Source organism: Dendrobates tinctorius, unplaced genomic scaffold, assembly GCF_039654945.1.
Source record: "Dendrobates tinctorius isolate UK_male_01 unplaced genomic scaffold, ASM3965494v1 ptg000294l, whole genome shotgun sequence".
Classification (NCBI taxonomy): domain Eukaryota; kingdom Metazoa; phylum Chordata; class Amphibia; order Anura; family Dendrobatidae; genus Dendrobates; species Dendrobates tinctorius.
Window position 1 is genome coordinate 2,713,773 of NW_027361961.1, and position 25,349 is coordinate 2,739,121.

At 48.2% G+C, this 25,349-nt stretch overlaps 1 protein-coding gene across 1 annotated transcript in view; it reads left to right on the top strand.

The window, feature by feature from the left end:
- Window positions 1–25,349, top strand: part of LOC141073006 (uncharacterized) — a 115,558-nt gene that overhangs the window by 17,192 nt on the left and 73,017 nt on the right. Inside the window, exons 8-12 of the mRNA XM_073560288.1 lie at window positions 16,367–16,516; window positions 19,536–19,715; window positions 19,798–19,921; window positions 20,001–20,095; window positions 20,290–20,380. Of these exons, the coding sequence (XP_073416389.1) occupies window positions 16,367–16,516; window positions 19,536–19,715; window positions 19,798–19,921; window positions 20,001–20,095; window positions 20,290–20,380 (640 nt within the window). The remainder of the gene's footprint in view (window positions 1–16,366; window positions 16,517–19,535; window positions 19,716–19,797; window positions 19,922–20,000; window positions 20,096–20,289; window positions 20,381–25,349) is intronic.

The following is a 25,349-nucleotide window of genomic DNA, read 5'->3' on the forward strand; positions in this document are numbered from 1 at the left end:
GAATATTGTGTCCAGTTTTGGGCACCACATTTTAAAAAAGACATCAACAAACTGGAGCAAGTTCAGAAAACAGTGACCAGAATGGTGACCGGTCTGCAAACCCTGTCTTATGAGGAAAGGTTGCAGGATTTGGGAATGTTTAGTTTGCAAAAGAGAAGACTGAGAGGAGACTTAATAGCTGTCTACAAATATCTAAAGGGCTGTCACATTGTAGAAGGATCAACTTTATTCTCATTTGCACAAGGAAAGACTAGAAGCAATGGGATGAAACTGAATGGGAGGAGACACAGATTAGATATTAGAAAAAACTTTTTGACAGTTAGAGTGATCAATGAGTGGAACAGGCTGCCACGAGAAGTGGTGAGTTCTCCTTCAATGGAAGTCTTCAAACAGAGGCTGGACAGACATCTGACTGGGATGATTTAGCGAATCCTGCTTTGAGCAGGGGGTTGGACCAGATGGCCCAGGAGGTCCCTTCCAACTCTACGATTCTATGATTCTAAGAAAATTGCATATTTTTGGTGTTGCATAATCTGCATGATACCATTGTTCTGGGGTTTCCCTGGTTACAAATTCATAATCCAGTTTTGGATTGGAAATCTGTGTCTGTGGTGAGTTGGGGTTGTCGGTGTGCCTTTAGTGAGGCTCCGGTGTTTTCCACCTCTCCTCAGTCGCATGATGTTCCTGACTATTTGGCGGACTTTTATGATGTATTTAGTGAGAATGAGTCTGCGTCTCTGCCTCCTCATAGGAGTTATGACTGTGCAATTGAACTGAGCCCGGGGTGTAAATTTCCCAAGGGTCGGCTCTTCAATTTATCTGTACCCGAGCACGAGGCTATGCGATCCTATATTAAGGAGGCGTTGGAGAAGGGTCATATTAGACCATCCTCATCACCCTTAGGTGCCGTTTTTTTTTTGTAGCCAAAAAGGATGGATCATTAAGACCTTGTATTGATTATCGTGCCCTCAACAAGATTACTGTTAAATATCAGTATCCGTTACCCCTGATTTCTGATCTATTCTCCAGAGTTAAAGGTGCTTGCTGGTTTACCAAGCTTGACCTCAGGGGGGCGTATAATCTTATTCGCATTAAGCATGGGGATGAATGGAAGACGGCGTTTAATACTCCGGAGGGACATTTTGAGTACCTGGTGATGCCTTTTGGGCTCACTAATGCCCCTTCTGTCTTCCAGTGCTTCATGAACGATATTTTCCGAGATTTTGTCGATAAATTTTTGATTATCTATCTGGATGATATTTTGATCTTCTCCAAGGATTGGGATTCTCATGTGGAACATATTCGGACTTGAGGGAGAATTCCCTGTATGTCAAAGGATCTAAATGCCTTTTTGGAGTACAGAGGATTTCTTTTTTGGGATTTATTTTGTCCCCGTCAACTATTGAAATGGACCCGGCCAAGGTACAGGCCATTTACGATTGGGTTCAGCCCACTTCTTTGAAGGCCCTCCAGAAGTTTTTGGGTTTTGCTAATTTTTATCGGAAATTTATAGCAAAATTTTCTAGTATTGCCAAGCCATTGACTGATTTGACTAAGAAGGGTGCTGATGTGTTAAATTGGTCTCCGGAGGCTGTTTCTTCCTTTCAGGAGCTGAAGCGAAGATTCACCTCCGCCCCGGTTTTGCGGCAACCTGATGTCTCACTTCCGTTCCAGGTAGAGGTGGATGCTTCTGAGATTGGTGCAGGAGCTGTTTTGTCCCAAAAGGATCCTGTAACATCTAAAATGAATCCCTGTGCTTTCTTTTCCCGAAAGTTCTCTCCATCTGAACGTAACTATGATGTGGGGAATCGGGAACTGTTGGCCATGAAATGGGCATTTGAGGAGTGGAGACATTGGTTGGAGGGAGCTAAGCATTAAGTCGTGGTCCTCACTGACCACAAGAATTTGATTTACCTAGAGTCGGCTAAGCGCTTGAACCCTAGACAGGCTAGGTGGGCCTTGTTTTTTACACGTTTTGATTTTGTGGTTTCTTTTCTTCCTGGAACTAAGAATGTCAAGGCAGACGCCCTCTCTAGGAGCTTCTTTGCTGATTCTCCTGTGGTGACCAAGCCTGCTACCATCTTAGACGAAGGGGTAGTTCTTTCTGCCATCTCGCCCAATTTGAGACGTGCTCTGGAAGAGTTCCAGGAGGACAAAACTGAGCGTTGTCCCAGTGGAAAGTTGTATGTTCCTGACCAGTGGAAGAAGAGAGTGATGTCTGAAGTTCATTGCTCTGCTTTGGCTGGTCTTCCAGGTATTTTTGGTACTAGAGATCTGGTGAGTCGGTCTTTTTGGTGGCCCTCCTTGTCTCGTGATGTCAGGAATTTTGTGCAGTCCTGTGGGACGTGCTCCCGGTCTAAATCGTGTTCTCGCTCTAGTGGGTTGTTGATGCCTTTGCCTGTCCCCATGAGGCCATGGACCCATATTTCAATGGATTTCATCTCTGATATGCCTGTCTCTCAAAGGATGACTGTTATTTGGGTGATTTATGATAGGTTCTCTAAGATGGTTCATCTTGTACCACTTCCTAAGTTGCCGCCTTCCTCTGAGTTGGTGCCCCTGTTTTTACAACAGGTGGTTCGCTTGCACGGGATTCCTGAGAACATTGTATCTGACAGAGGAGTCCAGTTTGTGTCTAGATTTTGGAGAACTTTCTGTTCCAAGCTGGGAATTCAGTTGTCCTTCTCCTCTGCTTTTCACCCTCAGACCAATGGGCAGACAGAGAGAACAAACCAGACCTTGGAGTCATATTTGAGATGTTTTATTTCTGCTGATCAGGATGATTGGGTTTCATTTTTGCCCTTGGCCGAATTTGCTTTAAATAATAGAGCTAGTTCTGCCACTTTGATGTCACCTTTTTTTTGTAACTTTGGGTTTCATCCTCGATTTTCTTCAGGGCAGGTGGAGCCCTCTGCCTGCCCAGGTGTTGACACTGTGGTGGAGAGAATGCACCAGATCTGGGACCAAGTGGTGGATAAGTTGTCTCTCTCCCAGGAAAAGGCCCAGCGGTTTTCCAACCGACATAGGACCATTGGTTCCCAGTTTAAGGTTGGTGATATGGTGTGGTTATCATCAAAAAATATTGCTATGAAGGTGGCTTCTCCTAAGTTTAAGCCTAGATTTATTGGACCTTACAAGATTTTGGAGATTATTAATCCGGTCTCTTTTCGTTTGGCTCTTCCTGTCACATTTAAAATCAATAATGTGTTCCATAAATCTTTGTTGAAGAGGTTTGTTGAACCTGTTGTTCCGGGGGTGGCACCTCCAGACCCTGTATTGGTTGAAGGTAACATGGAATATGAGGTAGAGAAAGTACTGGATTCCCGTCTGGCTAGACGGAGACTCCAGTATTTGGTTAAGTGGAAGGGTTATGGTCAGGAGGATAATTCCTGGGTCTCTGCCTCTGATATTCATGCCAAAAGATTGGTGCGTGCCTTTCATTGGGCTCACCCTGATCGCCCTGGTGGCGTGGTTGAGGGTTCGGTGACCCCTCTTCAAGGGGGAGGTACTGTTGTGAGTTCATTTTCCCCTTCACTACTGAGGCCCGAGGAACTCCCTCTTCTGGTAAAGAAAGGTAGTGAGCCTGATTATCAAACACCTGAGTCTGATGATGATGACTGGCTGAGTGGGGTTGCTGACTGGATATAAGGCTGCCGACGCCCTTCTGCCCTGCGGGTGATTTCTCTGTGGGATCCTTGGAGACCAGTCTGAATTCCTGCTCTTCTAAAGCTAAGTTTTCTGCTCGGCTTTTTGCATTTGTGCTTTGACTTTGTTTTGCTTTGTTTTTCTGGATTTCTGCCATTCCCTGCTGGGGTGTGCTGAATTCCTTTAGCTCTGTCTTCTGAAAATACCTGAGTGCTGATTTAGTTTTTGAAGCCTAGCTGCTTCTGGGTCTTTTTCCATATCAGCTTGTTGGCTTATGTCTTTGATAGGTTTTGGCAGATTGCAGACAGCAACCTTCCTTTCCTGTTCTGTTTAGTTAGCTTGGGCCCCATCGTTTGCTCAGCCTATCTTTCTATCTGTGTGAGTGTTTTTTCATCTTGCTTCACCGTCATTATATGTTGGGGGCTGCCTTTTACTTTGGGGTCTGCTCTGGGACAGTTTAGATTTCCTTTTCTGTCTTTAGGCTATTGTAGCTCTCTGGCTGTGATCGAGGGGTCTAGGGCATCGTAGGAACCCCCCACGGCTACTGCTAGTTGTGTTGATAGGTTCAGGGGTCTGCAATCTGATAGCTGCCAACTTCTCTGGTTTTCTGGACTTAGCTAGTATTTCTGTTTTTGCCTCCTATGGTGACTCAATCATAACAGGCAGCCCAGCCAGAGGGGTTGAGTCAGCTATGGAGTCTGCATGGAGGGCTGGCATGGTGTGGTGGAGTTGCAGTTTATGTTGTCAGCAGGAGGTGCTTGCATGGCTTGGTGGAGTGGCGACGATGGTGAGTTGCACTCAGCATGCTGGACTTGGTTGCTGAAAACTGGACTCAAGCATGCTGGACTTTTTGGCAGAAGCTGGACTCATCTTTGGGACTCTGTTTACTGGGCAGCTGCAACTGGTGGTGGACTCTGCTCCAAGGCTGCACTATGGTGATGGATCCAGTTATGGTGATGGATCCGGGTGGAGGAGAAGATGCACACAGGTGGTCGGCTCTGTTGCTAGGAGCGTATGCAACAGAGCAAAGCTAAGTGGTGTTCCCCCTGTATTGTCATTTTCCCTTGTGAGTGTTTAGTGCAGTGGTGGGATTAGTTTCCGCACCGACCAATTCCCTAGTGAGGGTTTAGGGTCAGGGCGAGTCAGGGTTTTAAGGTTCCTGTGCGTCGCCCGGTGGGGAACCGGCATAGGGAACGATAGGAGTTCAGGGACTCGGGAGTGCAGGAGGTCTCCACGTCCCTATTCCCTATCGCAGGGCCCACCATTGTTAATGTTACCCAGGTCCCCCTTTATTATTTAAATTCGCCTTACTGGAGGCAGGGTTTCCAGACTATTGTATAAATACGTGTGATACCTAAATTCGCCAGTTGGAGGCGGTGTTTCCAGCTGCACGTCTTATTATTTAAATTCGCCCAACTTGACCGTGACACTGGTTTATTTCAATCGTGGGGACTAAGGTACAGGTAAGAGCCTGTACATATGCATATCTGGATAAGTACATAGGGATGCTTGTTAGGGCAGATGCGCTACCACAAGGGAAGACCTTCAGTACATAAAATACAATGGGTGTAAGAGAGGTAATACAGTTATGAATCCAAAGTAAAAAACACATCCATAGAGCGAGAAATATGTTCCCATGAGGGAGTTGCTTTACCTTAAGATAGGTGACTGATAGTTCAATTGTTGAAAATAGGAGGTATACCTGTGGTGATGGAGAAAATGAGAGGGTGTGTATATTTCATTAGTTGGACATGGTAATTAAGTATAATAAAGCAAACGGAAGGTGAAGGTAGCTAGTATCCTATGGTTAACATAGGACTAGCAGTAATAAAGTTACATAAGTAGGGGAACTCTGCAGGGAATTACCTACTCAGTCGTGCGTTGCCAGGTGACCCTGCGCCTTCACCATGTGCATCCTGTATAGATCTTGGCGTGTGGAGCTATTCATACCATGCCGCGAGAGCCATCGGACCAGAAGTGTGTGTTAGGACATGCCCCCGGTACTGATGTCATCGGTCAATGATGCAACGACATCTTTGTGCATACTTGTAAATGGATAGTCCGCCCTTGCGCAGTAGCGGTGTCTTCTGGGTACGGAATAGTAAAGAGAATTTAAGTGTGAGAGTCTATTACAATGTGTCAGTGGTTAATGTGACTGAAATGGACTGGCCTTGTTAGGAGTGTTGACCCATGTTAAGTGAGGTACAGACTTGTCAAAAAATAAACTACCTTGATTGGTGTGATTTGTGGAAGGAGAGGAAAAATAAGGGCAGGGTTATGGGAGAGAAACAACCCAGCAGCAGGACTGCTACCTCCGCCTTTGCGCAAGGAAGAACAGGAGGAGCATTGCCAGAGCCCTGCAAAATGACCTCCAGCAGGCCACAAATGTGCATGTGTCTGCACAAACGGTTACAGTAGAAACCGACTCCATGAGGATGGTACAGTATTAGGGCCCAATGTCCACAGATGGGGGTTGTGCTCACAGCCCAACACCATGCAGGATGCTTGGCATTTGCCACAGAACACCAGGATTGGCAAATTTGACTCTGGCGCCCTGTGCTCTTGACCCATGTGAAGTGAGGTACAGACTTGTCAAAAAATAAACTACCTAACTTTTTTTTTTTTTTTTAGGTGGTTGCATATTGAAATAAACATTTTCACACCATTTTATAATAAATTGTTTATTTATTTGTGCACAGGACACTTTATATTTTATATATTTTCTCATATTTTCTGCATATTTGGGTGAATATATAAGTACTTTATTTTTATGATATATATTGATTTGGATCATATCACTGACTTTCTAGCATTTACTGGATGCTATGTGTGTTTTGTTGTTGGCCATATTGTCTCTTCGTGCCCCCTGCACACCATTTGTGCATTGGTTTTTAATTATATTTTTATATAAAAAATTGTGAGATACAAATAAAATTCTTGTGACAATGTATTGTCTTTAGTATCTTTTATTTGGATGTGTACTATAATAATAAAAATAGTCAGCACTCTGAATATCTTTGGTTTTGGTTTCACAAATGTGCATGTGTCTGCAAAAACTGTTACAGTAGAAACTGACTCCATGAGGATGGTACAGTATTAGGGCCCAAAGTCCACAGATGGGGGTTGTGCTCACAGCCCAACACCGTGCAGGACGCTTGGCATTTGCCACAGAACAGAATTGGCAAATTCGCCACTGACTCCCTGTACTCTTCACAGATGAAAGCAGGTTCACACTGAGCACATGTGACAGACGTGACAGAGTCTGGAGACGCGGTGGAGAGCGATCTGCTGCCTGCAACATGACTGGTTTGGCAGTGGGTCAGTAATGGTGTGGGGTGGCATTTCTTTGGTGGGCCGTACAGCCCTCCATGTGCTCGTCAGAGGTAGCCTGACTGCCATTAGGTACCGAGATGAGATCCTCAGACCCCTTGTGAGACCATATGCTGGTGCTGTTGGCCCTGGGTTCCTCCTAATGTAGGACAATGCCAGACCTCATGTGGCTGGAGTATGTCAGCAGTTCCTGCAAGATGAAGGCATTGAAGCTATAGATTGGCCCGCCTGTTCCCCAGACCTGAATCCGATTGAGCACATCTGGGACATCATGTCTCGCTCTATCCACCAACAACACGTTGCACCACAGACTGTCCAGGAGTTGGCAGATGCTTTAGTCCTGGTCTGGGAGGAGATCCCTCAGGAGATCTTCTGCAACATCATCAGGAGCATGCCCAGGCATTGTATGGAGGTCATACAGGCACATGGAGGCCACACACACTACTGAGCCTCATTTTGACTTGTTTTAAGGACATTAAATTCCACTTGAATTTTATGGGTGACCCAAAATCCAGGCCTCCATTGGTTATTAAATTTGATTTCCATTGATGATTTTTGTGTGATTTTGTTATCAGCACATTCAACTTTGTACAGAACAAAGTATTCAGTGTGAATATTTCATTCATTCAGATCTAGGATGTGTTACTTGAGTGGTCCCTTTATTTTTTGATCAGTGTATGTATTCAGCAGTTGCGGTGTCTCCTATATGATATATATGTGTGTGTCTCCTATGTGATGTGTGCATCATAATATAGTATAATACTGTCTTAATTATAATGTAGAGTTGTGTGTATATAGTGTAGAGCTGTTCATATAGTATATTTCTGTGTATATAATAATAATCTCAATGCTAGAAATAGGAGGAAACCACTATGGCTAAATAGAGCTGTAAGGGGTGCAATAAGAAATAAAAATAAAGCATTTAGAGAATTAAAGCAAGTAGGTAGTGATGAGGCATTAACTAAATACAGAAGATTAAATAAATTCTGTAAAAAGCAAATCAAGACAGCAAATATTGAGACAGAGAGACTCATTGCCAGAGAAAGTAAAAATAATCCCAAAATATTCTTTAACTACATAAATAGTAAGAAACTAAAAAATGATAGTGTTGGCCCCCTTAAAAATAGTCTGGGTGAAATGGTGGAGGAGGAAAAAGCCAATATGCTAAATGACTTTTTTTCAACAGTATTTACACAAGAAAATCCCATGATGGATAACATGATCAGGGATAAAAATTCTCCGTTAAATGTCACCTGCTTAACCCAGCAGGAAGTACGGCGGCGTCTAAAAATCACTGAAATTGACAAATCCCCGGGCCCGGATGGGATACACCCCCGAGTACTGCAGGAATTAAGCACAGTCATAGATAGACCATTATTTTTAATCTTTAAAGATTCCATAATAACAGGGTCTGTACCACAGGACTGGCGTATAGCAAATGTGGTGCCAATATTCAAAAAGGGGACAAAAACTGAACTTGGAAATTATAGGCCAGTAAGTTTAACCTCAACTGTGGGTAAAATCCTGGAGGGTTTTCTAAGAGATACTATACTGGAGTATCTGGAGAAGAATAACCTCATGACCCAATATCAACATGGGACCGTTCCTGTCAGACTAATCTGATAAGCTTTTATGAAGAGGTAAGTTCCGGACTGGACCAAGGGAATGCAGTGGACGTGGTGTACATGGACTTTTCAAAAGCTTTTGATACGGTGCCACACAAAAGGTTGATACATAAAATGAGAACAATGGGGATAGGGGAAAATATGTGTAGGTGGGTTAAGAGCTGGCTCAGGCATAGGAAACAAAGGGTGGTTATTAATGGAGCACACTCGGACTGGGTCACGGTTAGCAGTGGGGTACCACAGGGGTCTGTTTTGGGCCCGCTTTTTAACATATTTTATTAATGACCTTGTAGGGTGCATAGAGAGTAGAATTTCAATATTTGCAGATGACACTAAACTCTGCAGGGTAATCAATACAGAGGAGGACAATTTTATATTACAGGAGGATTTATGTAAACTAGAAGCTTGGACTGATAAATGGCAAATGAGCTTTAATGGGGATAAATGTAAGGTCATGCACTTGGGTAGAACAAACAAGATGTATAATTATGTGCTTAATTGTAAAACACTGGGCAAAACAGTCACTGAAAAAGACCTGGGTGTATGGGTGGACGACAAACTCACATTTAGCGGCCAGTGTCAGGCAGCTGCTGCAAAGGCAAATAAAATAATGGGATGCATTAAAAGAGGCATAGATGCTCATGAGGAGAACATAATTTTACCTCTATATAAGTCACTAGTGCGACCACACTTAGAATACTGTGTACAGTTCTGGTCTCCGGTGTATAAGAAAGACATAGCTGAACTGAAGCGGGTGCAGAGAAGAGCGACCAAGGTTATTAGGGAACTAGGGGGTCTGCAATACCAAGACAGGTTATTACACTTGGGGTTATTTAGTTTGGAGAATCGAAGGCTTAGGGGTGATCTTATTACAATGTATAAATATATGCGGGGACAATACCAAGAGCTTTCTAATGATCTTTTTACTCTTAGACCTGTGACGGGGACAAGGGGGCATCCTCTACGTCTGGAGGAAAGAAGGTTTAAGCATACTCACAGACGCGGATTCTTTACTGTAAGAGCAGTGAGACTATGGAACTCTCTGCCATATGATGTTGTAATGAGTGATTCCCTACTAAAATTTAAGAAGGGACTGGATGCCTTTCTTGAAAAGTATAATATTGCAGGGTATACACACTAGCTTCCTTAATATTGCGTTGATCCAGGGAGCTAGTCTGATTGCCGTATGTGGAGTCGGGAAGGAATTTTTTTCCCCAATGTGAAGCTTACTGTTTGCCACATGGGGTTTTTTTGCCTTCCTCTGGATCAACATGTTAGGGCAAGTTAGGATAGGATATGGGTTGAACTAGATGGACTTAAAGTCTCCCTTCAACCTTAATAACTATGTTACTATGTTAATATAGTGCCAACATATTTCGCAGTTTCAAAACACAAGTCATAAGTAACAACATTAACAATACAATAATTAAAGCAAAATTTGAAGACCCTGCTCGTGAGAGCTTACAATCTAGAATGAGGTGGGGGAGATACAGAGTACAGATGTGTATTTACAATGGTGTATTTACAATGATGGTCCGACCATTTTGAGGGAGTGAGGAATGGATGGAGATAGTGAATGGGCTACACACGCACACTTACACATAGAATGACTTTGATTAGTGAACGTGATAGGTTGCTCTGAACAAATGTGTTTTGAGGGAGTGCCTGAAACTATGCAAATTGTGGATAGTCCTGATTTCGAGGGGTTGAGCTTTCCAGAGGATTGGCGCAGCGCGGGAGAGGTCTTGGAGTCGGGAGTGGGAGGTACGGATTAGTGCAGAGGTTAATAGAAAGTCGTTTGCAGAGCGCAGCGGTCGGTTAGGCCGATAGACAGAAATGAGGGAGGAGATGTAGGGGGGTGCTGCACTGTGGAGAGCTTCGTGGGTGAGAACAAGTACTTTAAATTGGATCCTATAATGAATGGGCAGCCAGTGTAACGATTGGCGAAGAGCGGACGTGTCCGAGTACCGATTAGCCAGATAGATGACCCTGGCCGCTGCATTAAGTATGGACTGGAGAGGGGAAAGTCGAGTAACGGGGAGGCCAATTATTAGAGCGTTGCAGTAATCCAGGCAGGAGTGGATCAATGCTACAGTGAGGGTTTTTGTTGTTTCCATGGTGAGAAAAGGGCGGATTCTAGAGATGTTCTTTAGTTGTAAGCGGCAAGAGCGGGCAAGAGATTGTATATGGGATGTGAAGGAGAGATTGGTGTCAAACACAACACCCAGACAGCGTGCCTGTATAGAATCCACACTATATATATATATATATATATATATATATATATATATACATTGGCACATCTCTACACTATATACACTGCTCAAAAAAATAAAGGGAGCACTCAGATAACACATCCTAGATCTAAATGAATGAAATATTATCATTGAATACTTTGTTCTGTACAAAGTTGAATGTGCTGACAACAAAATCACAAATGCCAAGTGTCCAGCACAGTGTTGGGCTGTGAGCACAACCCCCATCTGTGGACGTTGGGCCCTCAGACCATCCTCATGGAGTCGGTTTCTAACCATTTGTGCAGACACATGCACATTTGTGGCCTGTTGGAGGTCATTTTGCAGAGCTCTGGCAGTGCTCCTCCTGTTCCTCCTTGCACATAGGCGGAGGTAACGGTCCTGCTGCTGGGTTGTTGCCCTCCTACAGCCCCCTCCACGTCTCCTGGTGTAGTGGCCTGTCTCCTGGTAGCTCGTCTCTGGACACTACGCTGACAGACACAGCAAACCTTGCCACAGCTCGCATTGATGTGCCATCCTGGATGAGCTGCACTACCTGAGCCACTTGTGTGGGTTGTGGAGTTCGTCTCATGCTACTATGAGTGTGAAAGCACAACCAACATTCAAAAGTGACCAAAACATCTGCCAGAAAACATTGGTACTGAGATGTGGTCTGTGGTCCCCACCTGTAGAACCACTCCTTTATTGAGGGTGTCTTGATAATTGCTAATAATTTCCATCTGTTGTCTATTCCATTTGCACCACAGAATGTGAAATTGATTGTCAATCAGTGTTGCTTCCTAAGTGGACAGTTTGATTTCACAGAAGTTTGATTTACTTGGAGTTATATTCTGTTTGAGTGTTCCCTTTATTTTTTTGAGCAGTGTAGTATATACAGAGCTCCACTCTTTATTCCTTACCACAGTATATATTGTGGAGCTGTGTGCATTGTATATACTCTTACTGTCCTGTATACATGGTGTAAATATAAGTATCTGCTCTAAGTGTGTGTGTATATATGAAAATAAGAAGCTCTCCAATTAATTGTGGAGAGTGGAGGACTCTTTATTAGCCCATGTGGCAACGTTTCAGATCCATAACAGAACATTTCTCTGCTATGGAATTGAAATATTACCACATGGACTAATAAAGAGTCCTTCGCTTTTCTTTTATTTAATCAGTGTGCTGATTATTTTCTTTTTATAACTCCCTTTGATTTAAGGGTTTGTGTCCTAAAAGCATTTCACCCACTGCTTAATATTTGGTGATGCTCAGTTATGACACATATCAGGGCTGACATCACCACTCGGTGCAAGTTGAAAAACTGCTGGGGTCCACAAGTCATCGGGGACATGGCAATGCTATGGGGGTCGTAAGTCGTGGGGTCCCAATGCCAGCGCCGACACAGTTGAAAACAGTGATGAGTGAGGGAGGGAGCCATCCCCTGATACCGATATCCGTGTGGCACGGATTGATTGGATCCAATCAATGTTTTATAAAAAATTACTTATTAAACGAACCAAAACATGGTGGAACAAAGCTCCACTCCGTGCACACACGGCTCCGCTCTGCGCACACACACGGCTCTACTCCGTACGCCTCGCATACGTTCCTCTCTGTACGTCTCGTACACGCGCGGCTCCGCTCCGTACACCTTGTACACGCATGGTTCCGCTCCGTCACGCGGCTCCGCTACGTACACTTACACGGTTCTGCTCTGTACATTTTGTACACACAAGGCTCAGCTCCATACACACATGGCTCTGCTCCGTACACCTCGTACACACACGGCTCTGCTCCGTACACCTCGTACACACACGGCTCTGCTCCGTACACCTCGTACACACACGGCTCTGCTCCGTACACCTCGTACACACACGGCTCTGCTCCGTACACCTCGTACACACACGGCTCTGCTCCGTACACCTCGTACACACACGGCTCCTCTCCGTACACCTCGTACACACACGGCTCCTCTCCGTACACCTCGTACACACACGGCTCTGCTCCGTACACCTCGTACACACACGGCTCCGCTCCGTACACCTCGTACACACACGGCTCCGCTCCGTACACCTCGTACACACACGGCTCTGCTCCGTACACCTCGTACACACACGGCTCCGCTCCGTACACCTCGTACACACACGGCTCCGCTCCGTACACCTCGTACACACACGGCTCTGCTCCGTACACCTCGTACACACACGGCTCCGCTCCGTACACCTCGTACACACACGGCTCTGCTCCGTACACCTCGTACACACACGGCTCTGCTCCGTACACCTCGTACACACACGGCTCCGCTCCGTACACCTCGTACACACACGGCTCCGCTCCGTGCACCTCGTACACACACGGCTCCTCTCCGTACACCTCGTACACACACGGCTCCGCTCCGTACACCTCGTACACACACGGCTCCGCTCCGTGCACCTCGTACACACACGGCTCCTCTCCGTACACCTCGTACACACACTGCTCTGCTCCGTACACCTCGTACACACACGGCTCCTCTCCGTACACCTCGTACACACACGGCTCCGCTCCGTGCACCTCGTACACACACGGCTCCTCTCCGTACACCTCGTACACACACTGCTCTGCTCCGTACACCTCGTACACACACGGCTCCGCTCCGTACACCTCGTACACACACGGCTCCGCTCTGTACACCTCGTACAAACACGGCTCCGCTCCGTACACCTCGTACACACACGGCTCCGCTCCGTACACCTCGTACACACACGGCTCTGCTCCGTACACCTCGTACACACACGGTTCCGCTCCGTACACCTCGTACACACACGGCTCCGCTCCGTACACCTCGTACACCTCGTACACACGCGGCTCTGCTCCGTACACCTCGTACACACACGGCTCTGCTCCGTACACCTCGTACACACACGGCTCCGCTCCGTACACCTCGTACACACACGGCTCCGCTCCGTGCACCTCGTACACACACGGCTCCTCTCCGTACACCTCGTACACACACGGCTCCGCTCCGTACACCTCGTACACACACGGCTCCGCTCCGTGCACCTCGTACACACACGGCTCCTCTCCGTACACCTCGTACACACACTGCTCTGCTCCGTACACCTCGTACACACACGGCTCCGCTCCGTACACCTCGTACACACACGGCTCCGCTCCGTGCACCTCGTACACACACGGCTCCTCTCCGTACACCTCGTACACACACTGCTCTGCTCCGTACACCTCGTACACACACGGCTCCGCTCCGTACACCTCGTACACACACGGCTCCGCTCCGTACACCTCGTACAAACACGGCTCCGCTCCGTACACCTCGTACACACACGGCTCCGCTCCGTACACCTCGTACACACACGGCTCTGCTCCGTACACCTCGTACACACACGGCTCCGCTCCGTACACCTCGTACACACACAGCTCCGCTCCGTACACCTCGTACACCTCGTACACACGCGGCTCTGCTCCGTACACCTCGTACACACACGGCTCCGCTCCGTACACCTCGTACACACATGGCTCCGCTCCGTACACCTCGTACACACACGGCTCCGCTCCGTACACCTCGTACACACGCGGCTCCGCTCCGTACACCTCTTACACACACGGCTCTGCTCCGTACACCTCGTACACACACGGCTCCGCTCCGTACACCTCGTACACACACGGCTCCGCTCCGTACACCTCGTACACACACGGCTCCGCTCCGTGCACCTCGTACACACACGGCTCCTCTCCGTACACCTCGTACACACACGGCTCCGCTCCGTACACCTCGTACACACACGGCTCCGCTCCGTACACCTCGTACAAACACGGCTCCGCTCCGTACACCTCGTACACACACAGCTCCGCTCCGTACACCTCGTACACCTCGTACACACGCGGCTCTGCTCCGTACACCTCGTACACACACGGCTCCGCTCCGTACACCTCGTACACACACAGCTCCGCTCCGTACACCTCGTACACCTCGTACACACGCGGCTCTGCTCCGTACACCTCGTACACACACGGCTCCGCTCCGTACACCTCGTACACACACGGCTCCGCTCCGTACACCTCGTACACACACGGCTCTGCTCCGTACACCTCGTACACACGCGGCTCCGCTCCGTACACCTCGTACACACACGGCTCTGCTACATCCACCCTGTAAACCCCTCCTGACCCCACACAGAAACTTCCCCTCATCCAGCACCATGACAACCAGCACAGCAGAGTCCTGCATACACTGAGGCCCCTGATCATGTGACCCCTGACTCCTCCCCTCCTGTGACCTCATCACAGGTCCTGTGCGCACAGAGCGGCCATATATGTGGAGTGCGGCTCTGCGGGTGGAGGCTCCACACCAGGACTGTAGCAGGTAAAGACCCCAATACCCACAGGTGTCCCTTCTAATTGGGGGAAACTATCCCCTCTAATAATCCTCGGACAGTTCTGACAAACACGGGAAAGTGCCCCTTTATGGAGGGGACAGAAAGTCTGTTTAGTCACTTTAGCTCCATAGTATCAGCTCTAATCCAATGGTGAGAGAGCGATTTACCCTGAAGAGTCACAGATTGGGGGTTGGTAGAGAAATGTTATATTTAGGGGGTTTGTGAAGGAAACGAGTTGCTCTCATAGTCCAGTTCCCCTTTCTTGGCCCCCACACAGTATAATGTTCCCCCCGTACCGCTTTCCTCCATACACAGGATGATATTACAAGATGCTCCATACAATATGTTACCACCCAGACCACTAGATAATAAATCCTCCCTTATCCTCATTCTTGATGCAGTAAGTTGCCCCTTTCTTGCCACACACAGTATAATGTTCTCACTTTACAGTCATCCCCCCACAATGTGTAACTTTTTTTAACATATTAACATCTGTTTTTTGTTTGGGTATTTTTAATATAATATATAGAAGCCTGTGGGGAAATGCTAAATAAGAAAAAAAAACCATCATATCCCGACCATATGAATAAATCACTGTACATGGAGACATTGGCCTCAGATATCTCCTGTCTTTTTCTTACAATCCATCTTTTCTAAAAGCCTCAAACTTCTGTGTGTGACTCAGACCTGAGATCTAACGTGATAGAAGATTACAGTGCGGGGAAGACGGGAAACCTTCATATAGACGGCCGGTGGGGATAGAGTCAGTGACGGACTCTGGCCAAATATGTTTCTAGAGCCGTAGTAGAAGATGAAGATGTCGTCCTCATCATGAAGTAGTTATTTCTCCTGTCCCGTGTAATGAATATCTCCTGCAGTATTGCTAATGCCGATTCCAGTGTCGGGAAATGAGACGAGAATTAGCGTTATGGAAGATGAGTCTATGAGGAACGTATTCAGCTGCCGACTCCGAGGAGGAAACTGCTTGTTGTCTGTGGCCTAAATATATAGGTTTTATTAGTAGATGTAAAGAAGAACACTAAATACTGTAAAATAATAAATCTCCTCATATGTTTCCCTTATTATCTCCAGTAATTGTATTATTACACAGGATTTTTATGATGTTACATCGGCTCATCTTCTTCACACTCAGTTCTCTACAATATCGGATCCTCTCAGTGAAGATCTTCTATATAAGAGAATTTTCCTGATTTACCAATCAAGGATGGATATGGACAGAGACAAGATGGCGGAGAGGATATTACACCTCACCCTAGAGATCCTCTTCCGTCTTACTGGAGAGGTGAGAGATTCCGATGACATCACATTACATCATTCTCAGACTCGCATATCTCAAAATACCGAATGAAGAGATCCAGAAAGTAGCGCCGGCAATGTCCCGTAAGCCAATCATCTTAATGTTTACTGACACATTTTTTCACTTGGTTTTGTTACTGGTGCCTACTTACTATATAATCCCCACATCTACCCACCCCAGATGCACCCGGAAGAAGCTGGATGCGAAACGTGCGTCGGGGTGAGGAGGGACACTGAGGTTTCTGTGTGGCTGCAATCTTCACCACTTTACTTGCTGTCCTGGTAATATGTACTGCTTATTTTTATATATCCTTGTTTTAACATGGCAGCTTGATGCATTGTGCATTATCTGAGCTCTTACATGGCACTGACTTTAATTTTATTGGCCAAAGTTTAATATTAATGTGTGACGGAGTCAGCTTCTTCTGAGTCGATTTTTTTGAGTGGACTCTCTGGGTCGTGGCACCCACCCACCTAGGGTGAGCTGACCTTATGAGGAACCACCCCCTATACAGGGAGTGTCAGGGACAAGGCCAAGGGGGTGAGTCATCACGACTGCTGGAACCAGACGGCCGGCTCAAGGAGCACACAAGTGTGAGTGTCTGGCAACATGGAACGTGCAGGATACAAGACAAGACAAAGCGTGGTCTCAGGGTATCTTCATTAAAGCGTGGTCTCAGGGTAACATCAGGTGCAAGACATAATTACGAGGACAAAGTGATACACAGCATGGTGCGTGAGAGGGCACGCCAATGTCCAAGGCATATGTGCTAGGTGACACCCCAGGGTTCCGGCAAGGGCTAGATGGCATCGGACTCCGGACATCTGGCAACAATCGACAGGCTCTGGGCAGCTGGCAGGCAAGCCAGGGTTCAGGCAAGGAGGCACGCCAGAGTTCAAGACATGGTGCGTGTTAGGAGACATGCCAAGGTCCAAGGCAGGGTTCCAGGCAGGATGCGTGCTAGGAGACACACCAGGGTGCAAGGCAGGGTGTGTGCTAGGGGGCACAACAGGGTCCAAGTCAGGGTGCGTGCTAAAGGACACCCCAGGGTTCAGGCTAGGGCAAGGGCCTGCGCGTGCTAGACGGCATGCCAGGGTACAGGCTAGGGCCTGTGCATGCTAGAGGTCACACTAGGGTACAGGATAGGCATGTGTGTGCTAGAGGGCACGCCAGGGTACAGGCTTGGCCTGTGCGTGCTAGAGGGCACGCCAGGGTACAGGCTAGGGCCTGTGCTTACTGGAGGACATGCCAGGGTACAGGCTAGGGCCTGTGCGTGCTAGAGGGCACGCCTGGGTACAGGCTAGGGCCTGTGCGTGCTAGAGGGCATGCCAGGGTACAGGCTAGGGCCTGTGCGTGCTAGAGGGCACGCCAGGGTACAGGCTAGGGCCTGTGCGTGCTAGGAGGCACGTCAGGGTTCATGGCAGGACCTGCGCGTGCTTTAGAGAAGCACAGGGAGGTATGCCAAGGAGCAATGCACAGTGCAGAGACAGTGTGAGTGCAAGGAAGCACAGAGCATGGCTGGGGCACTGGCTAGCTGGTCGGGCTGAGGCTCAGACAGGCGGGCAAGACTGAGGCGAGCACGGCTGAGGCACATCAAGCAGACACAGCTAAGTCACCTGCTGACAAGCACGGCTGAGGCACAAGCAGGCGGGCACGGCTAAGGTGGGCACGGCTGAGGCACAAACAGGCGGGCAAGGGAAGGCCAGGCGCGAACAAAGGGCACACGAATAAACAAGGCAAGGCTAGGCAAAGTACAAAACAAGGAGCGGAATGTAGGCAGAAGCACAGAGCCGGGTACAAGAAAGAGAAGTGGAGAGTATACTAGAGCCGAGAGCCGGGTCAGAGACATAGAGCAGAGTACAGACAGAACGTATGCTGAGGCACAGAGCCGGGTACAAGGGAAAAGCGGAGCGTATGCCAGGGCACAGAGCCGGGTTCAGGCAGAGCACATAGAGAGTACTACAAGGCTAAGAATAGCAAAGACAAAACATGGCACAAAAGATAACACAAGACATGGCACAGGACAATAGGCAGAGTACAAACACAGAGCGTGTGCAGAGAAGCACAACAGGGCAGAGTGCAGGGGCACAGAATACAGGGAGCGACCAAGCAGGACCAAACAGCCTAGCAGGGAAGCAACATGATACTCAGGCCCGACCATAGGAAGGGGCGGTCTGATATAGGGCATTAGCACCTGAACTTCCGGTTCAGGACCAGGGGAGGACTTCCGGGTCGAGTCCTCCAGGATTATAGAGAGGATCACATGGTCGGGTCCTCCAGGATTATAGAGAAGTTCACATGGTCGGGTCCTCCAGGACCATAGAGAGGATTGCTGGATTCGGTCCTCCAGGACCATAGAGAGGACCACAGCAGGCAGAGCAGAGACGGGCATGCACACAGCAACGGCATGCAGCCATGAGGTAAAGCACACATGCACACAGCAACAGCATGCAGCCCTGGTGAAGTACGCGTGCACACAAGCAATGGCGCACAGCCATGAGAGGTAGCACATGTGCGCACAAGCAATGGCGTATAGCCATAAGGTAGAGCACGAGTGCACACCAGCAACGGCGGGCAGCCATGAAATGAGGTGCGCTTGCACACTGCTCCAGGGGTCATGCAGCATAACAGTCATGACGGGCATGACATGATGTTTGTATTGCCGGATGTTCAGCATGCAGTTCAATGTCCTCCCTAGTTACTGCGCTCTGATACTCATTCTTATTGATTTTATCATGTGTTAGGTCTTTAATCTTATTATAAGTACAGCATTGTAATTTTTAATATTAGCTACTTTCTGGATCTCTTCATTCGGCATTTTGAGATATGTGAGTCCGATTTTGTTGGTTTAGCTGTTGTGAAGTGCCTGCCCCTTTTGATTACTGGACATCCTCATATAATTAGTAATTCTTATTTATGGGAATAACAGATGGACAGAACTGGAGAGGTGAGGACTCTGGAAATGTCTGTAGTGAGATTTATTAATGTGTCTCTCCATAACCAGGATTACACAGTAGTGAAGAAGACCTCTAGTGAGCGCTGTCAGGACCCTGTGTCTGAGGGATGGGGAAGACCCCTGAGCCCAATCACAGGGCCTCCACCTCACCCCCTGATACATGAGGACATCAATGACCAGAAGATCCTAGAAATCACCTACAAGATGATTGAGCTGCTGAATGGAGAGGTGACACTGCTGGGAATGCTGGGACATTATACAGTAACGCTATGAAGGGATCAGGGGATGATGATATCATTGTATGTGTCAGGTTCCTATAAGGTGTCAAGATTGTGTTGTCTATTTCTCCATGGAGGAGTGGGAGTATTTAGAAGGACACAGAGATCTGTACAAGGACGTCATGATGGAGGTTCCCCAGCCCCTCACATCACCAGGTAATAGGACTAAATACACACGGCCTATAATTATCTGTATGTAAAGAATGAATTCAGTCCCTGTATGTGTTTCCTCCAGATCTATCCAGTAAGAGGACAACACCAGAGAGATGTCCCCATCCTCTTCCACAGGACTGTAAACTAGAAGATCCCCATGTTCCTCAGGATCATCAGGTAGATGGAGAGAAGGTGTCAGGAGATCTCCCCTATGATGTGTAGACGGCTGTGAAGGTCTTGTGCTCAGTCTTGTTTTATCCACCAGTATTATATGTTTTATACTTGTGTAATGAGAACGGTGGAGATGGCAGGATTAGAGCTGATCATAGATGTGACTTCTCCATCTGTGACTTTTACAATATTTGTTTCAGGGTGAAGATCTGACCCATAATAATACTACAGAGACATATGTGAGGGGCAATGAGGGGTGTAAAGAGGAGATTCCTACATATGACTACCCAGGTGAGTAGTAACCACTAAATGCAGAGAAGTTACAGATTCTCCTCAGTCACCGACTCTGGCTGCTTTATTGATGTTGTAGTTCGTATCACAATCAAGTAATCACAATTTTGCCTCTAGACCACAACATTCTCCTCCACCCAAAACTGTTCAAATGACTATGTGCATTGAAAGCCCTTTTCTATAGAACTTACAACCTGGAGGATCCATCTACCCCCTGAGATTAGGAGAGGCTGACCGTTACCTGCCCAGATCTGTAAACTACAAAGCCAAATGACAGCGTACATAGAATGTGCTGACAAGTTAGAAAATCACTTGAAGAAAGATATGATGGACCTGTAAGAGAAAGTGGAGGGTAATGATGCTGTTGGCTTCCTAGAACCCTGATATCTTATTGGATGATTCTACCTTCTCTCCCTTCTGTGCTGCTGAATGTGCTCATATGGTCCCTACAAGACCAGATCCAGTCTTTCTGGCCACAGTTCACATTTATGATCGACAACATTGAATGTGCAGTGAGGCCAAGTGTGAATTTCTGTACAATAACGACAGAGTTTCCTTGTATCCTGACTTTTCAATTTCTTTTAACACGTACTAATGTTAAACAGGATTGTGATAAACTACACACAAAAAAAAAACTTTGCACCTGTGATATGATATATCTCTAAGCTGTGCGTGGCTGATGGATGTCATATAAGGTAATTCATGCTTTCATGAGATGTGTTGGCATGGCTCGAGCCCTGGTTTCGTGGATTCACTACACATCATAAATTACATTGTGTGTTTGATCATATGGAATTCAGATTTCTACACAATCTCAGTAGAATATCAAAATTTTGAATGTACAGAAGGTCTTAATTACAAAAATTATGAAAAAAAAACATGAAAATACACTTTATTGGTTAAAAAACCTTATTTAGGTTGAACCACCAAACTAAGAAAACACACTAAAGTGCACACACACAACAAACTGATGGGGATCGTCTATAAGTCTCTATGATATCACCTAGGTTCTGTCATGATCCAGCGTGGATCTGACAGTTTAAATGGACAAAGTGAACTTTTTTTCCTTTGGCTTGGTGCCAAAGTGGGTTCATTGCCCCTGGTGGCCATTAGAATTATTACACGTGGTGTCGTTCATTCTAAGTTGCCCCGGTGGTGGTGAGTGGTATCGCACTTTAGTTCTTTGGTTAAGTGCACGTGATTAAGTAACAGGTGTGAATGCTCTATAAATGAGTGTCAGGTGTATCATTCACGGTTTGGTGATATTGATTGTGTGTTAGTCATTCACAAGGAAGCCTGGGTGAATGAAGGAGCTGAACATGAGTCCTGCGCAGCCCAGCCAGAGGGGACGAGTGGCAGCTATTTGGTCTGCACGAAGGGCTGGCATGGCGTGGTGGAGTCCCAGTTTATGGTGTTGGCAGGAAGTGCTTGCATGGCTTGGTGGAGTGACTACTATGGAGAGAGTTGCAGTCAGCAAGCGGGACTTGGTTGCTGAGAGCTGGACTCAAGCATGCTGGACTTCTTGGGCAGGAGCTGATCTCATCTTTGGGACTCTCTTACTGGACAGCTGCAACTGGTGGTGGACTCTGCTCCAAGGCTGCACTATGGTGAAGGATCCAGTTATGGTGATGGATCCGGGTGGAGGAGAAGATGCACACAGGTGGTGGGCTCTGTTGCTAGGAGCAAACGCAACAGAGCAAAGCTAAGTGGTGTTTCCCCTGTTTTGTCATCTTTCCTCGTGTGTGTTTTAGTGCAGTGGTGGGATTAGTTTCCGCACCGACCAATTCCCTAGTGAGGGTTTAGGTTAGGACGAGCTAGGGTTTTTAGATTCCTGTTGCGCGCCCGGTGCGGAACCGGCATAGGAAACGTTAGGCGTGCAGGGACACTGGCTCAGGGGAGCTCAGGAGGTCTCCACTTTCCTACTCCCTATCGCAGGGCCCACCATTGTTAATGTTTCCCAGGTTTCCCTTATTGTTTAAATTCGCCTTACTGGAGGCGGGGTTTCCAGACTTGTATATACGTGTAATGTCTAAATTCGCCAGTTGGAGGCAGTGTATCCAGCTGCACGTGTTTATTATTTTAATTCCCCCCACTGGAGGAGGTGTATCCAGGGTCTCGTGCGTCACATGGGTTCGCCTTGCGGTACTCGCTGCGTCCAGAGACACACTTGACCGTGACATTATCACCAACCATACATTTTTTTTTTCTGGCGAGCTTTGGCCATGTGGAGACCTGTGAGCAATTGCTGCCGGGCCTCACTGAGGTGAGTGGGGAGCGGCAAGGTGTGTTAGAGCCGCTGCAGCAGCAGTTATCAGGGTCTGGGGCCTCTGCTCAGGTAACCAGTAAATCAAAATGGCGGCTTTGGCAAATTGCGGGTCTGGCAAAAGCCCCCTTGAGTCGCTGCTGGGGAGCGGGACTTGTTCATACAGGTGGACGTAACCAGACAGGTGGGTGGAGTTGGTGATCCCCATGGTGCTGTCTGGGGTTCCCCGAGGTGAAGGGGGTACGTCCCTGTAGTGAGAAGACTGGTGATAGTCTGCGGGGCTCACGCCAAATCTTCCATACCATTGAAGAAGCCGCCCCTCCTGGTCATGTGGAGGCGACCAGCGAGTGTATTTTTTTCTCCATGTCCCTGCGGCTTTGGTAAAAGCACCCTTGAGTCGCTGCTGGGGAGCGGGACTTGTTCATACAGGTGGACGTAACCGGACAGGTGGGAGGAGTTGATGATCCCCATGGTGCTGTCTGGGGTTCCCCGAGGTGAAGGGGTACGTCCCTGTAGTGAGAAGACTGGTGATAGTCTGCGGGGCTCACGCCAAATCTTCCATACCATTGAAGAAGCCGCCCCTCCTGGTCATGTGGAGGCGACCAGCGAGTGTATTTTTTCTCCATGTCCCTGCGGCTTTGGTAAAAGCACCCTTGAGTCGCTGCTGGGGAGCGGGACTTGTTCATACAGGTGGACGTAACCAGACAGGTGGGTGGAGTTGGTAATCCCCATGGTGCTGTCTGGGGTTCCTCGAGGTGAAGGGGTACGTCCCTGTAGTGAGCAGACTGGCGTATAGTCCGCGGGGCTCACGCCAAATCTTCTATACCAGGGGTCCCCAACCGCCGGTCCGCGGCCCAGCACCGGGCCGCTGCAGTGCCCTTGCCGGTCCGCGGACACAAGGGGAGCCAGGGGCGGTCAGTGGCGTAGCGGGGGCTGGGGCGGCGCGCAGCAGTTCTTAGCGGCGGGCAGGGAGTGATCAAGCAGCTCCGCTGCCTGCAAGAGGGAATAGCAGGAGCGGAGCTGCAAGGACCCGTCCACTGCGTCCAGCTTCCTGCCCGCCGCCCGCGCTTCCTGTCTCTGACTGACACAGAGGAGAGCGCGGCCGCTGCTGTGTCAGAGCGAGGAAGCGCGGGCGGCGGGCAGGTGAGAGGAGAGAGGTGTGTATGTATGTGTGTGTGTGTATGTGTGTGTGTGTGTGTGTACATGTATGTATGTGTGTGTGTGTGTGTGTGTGTGTGTGTACATGTATGTCTGTGTGTGTTGGTCTGTGTTTGTGTAGCCTGGCCCTGGAGGAGATGGGGACATAAGGAGAAGGCCATGAGGGGAGTGATGGAGAGACGGCAGTGATGGGGTGAAGGCAATGATGGGGAGAGGGGAGTGATGGGGTGAAGGCAGTGATGGAGAGACGGGAGTGATGGGGTGAAGGCAATGATGGGGAGAGTGGAGTGATGGGGTGAAGGCAATGATGGGGAGACAGCAGTGATGGGGTGAAGGCAGTGATGGAGAGACGGGAGTGATGGGGTGAAGGCAATGATGGAGAGGCGGCAGTGATGGGGTGAAGGCAATGATGGGGAGACGGCAGTGATGGAGAGACGGGAGTGATGGGGTGAAGGCAATGATGGAGAGGCGGCAGTGATGGGGTGAAGGCAATGATGGAGAGAGGGGAGTGATGGGGTGAAGGCAATGATGGGGAGAAGGGAGTGATGGGGTGAAGGCAATGATGGGGAGAAGGGAGTGATGGGGTGAAGGCAATGATGGGGAGAAGGGGGTGATGGAGCACTTATTCAAAACCTATGGTGAGTTGAGTCACATTATAAATGTTATTTAATTATAAGTATGCACTGCTACACTACAACCGTGTCCATAGCCACGCCCCCTTATGACCAAAGCCCCGCCCCTGCCACACCTCCATCCCCGCCCTGCCGGGCCATGGAAGAATGGTCTTGCTTGAAACCGGTCCCCGGTGCAAAAAAGGTTGGGGACCACTGTTCTATACCACCGAAGAAGCCGCGCCTCCTGGTCGTTTGGAGGAAGGCGACCAGCGAGTGTATATTTCCTCCATATTCATGTCCCCTTCTCCAGGTGTGTGCAGCAGGTGCGCTGCGGGGGAGTAGGGTCAAATCTCAACTCTCGCCATTAACCAACCCTGGGAGGCGCAGACCTCATGGTGAAAGGGTTGGAGGGTGGTGTCCCTTGGTGAATGGCGGGGGTGTGAGTGTGGTGACAGCAGGGGGACGCCTCTGTTGTCGTGTCCAGAAGGAGTTCACCAAATATATGACAAACAAATGTGTGCAATAAACGTTCAGGTCCGGACCTGTGGGTGAAAGAGCATGTATGGGTGGCCACCAAAAAACATCTTGTGGAAGTGTGTTGTGGAGTCTGATCAGCTCATAGCAAACATACACATACATAAACTCGTTCCCCAGGTCTTCGCTGTGGAGATGAGTGGTGCCTCCAGAACACATATTGCCAATACCAGCGGTGCGTTTGTCATTAACCTGAAGTGTCATGTAGTGGTGGGGTGAACTCAGGATCTGGGCATCCCCGCTGTAGGTGTTTCCCTAATGAGGAGTGGTCTTGAGGGTCCAGAGGCCCCTCATTAAGGAGGGGGTACTGTCATGATCCAGCGTGGATCTGACAGTTTAAATGGACAAAGTGAACTTTTTTTCCTTTGGCTTGGTGCCAAAGTGGGTTGATTGCCCCCCA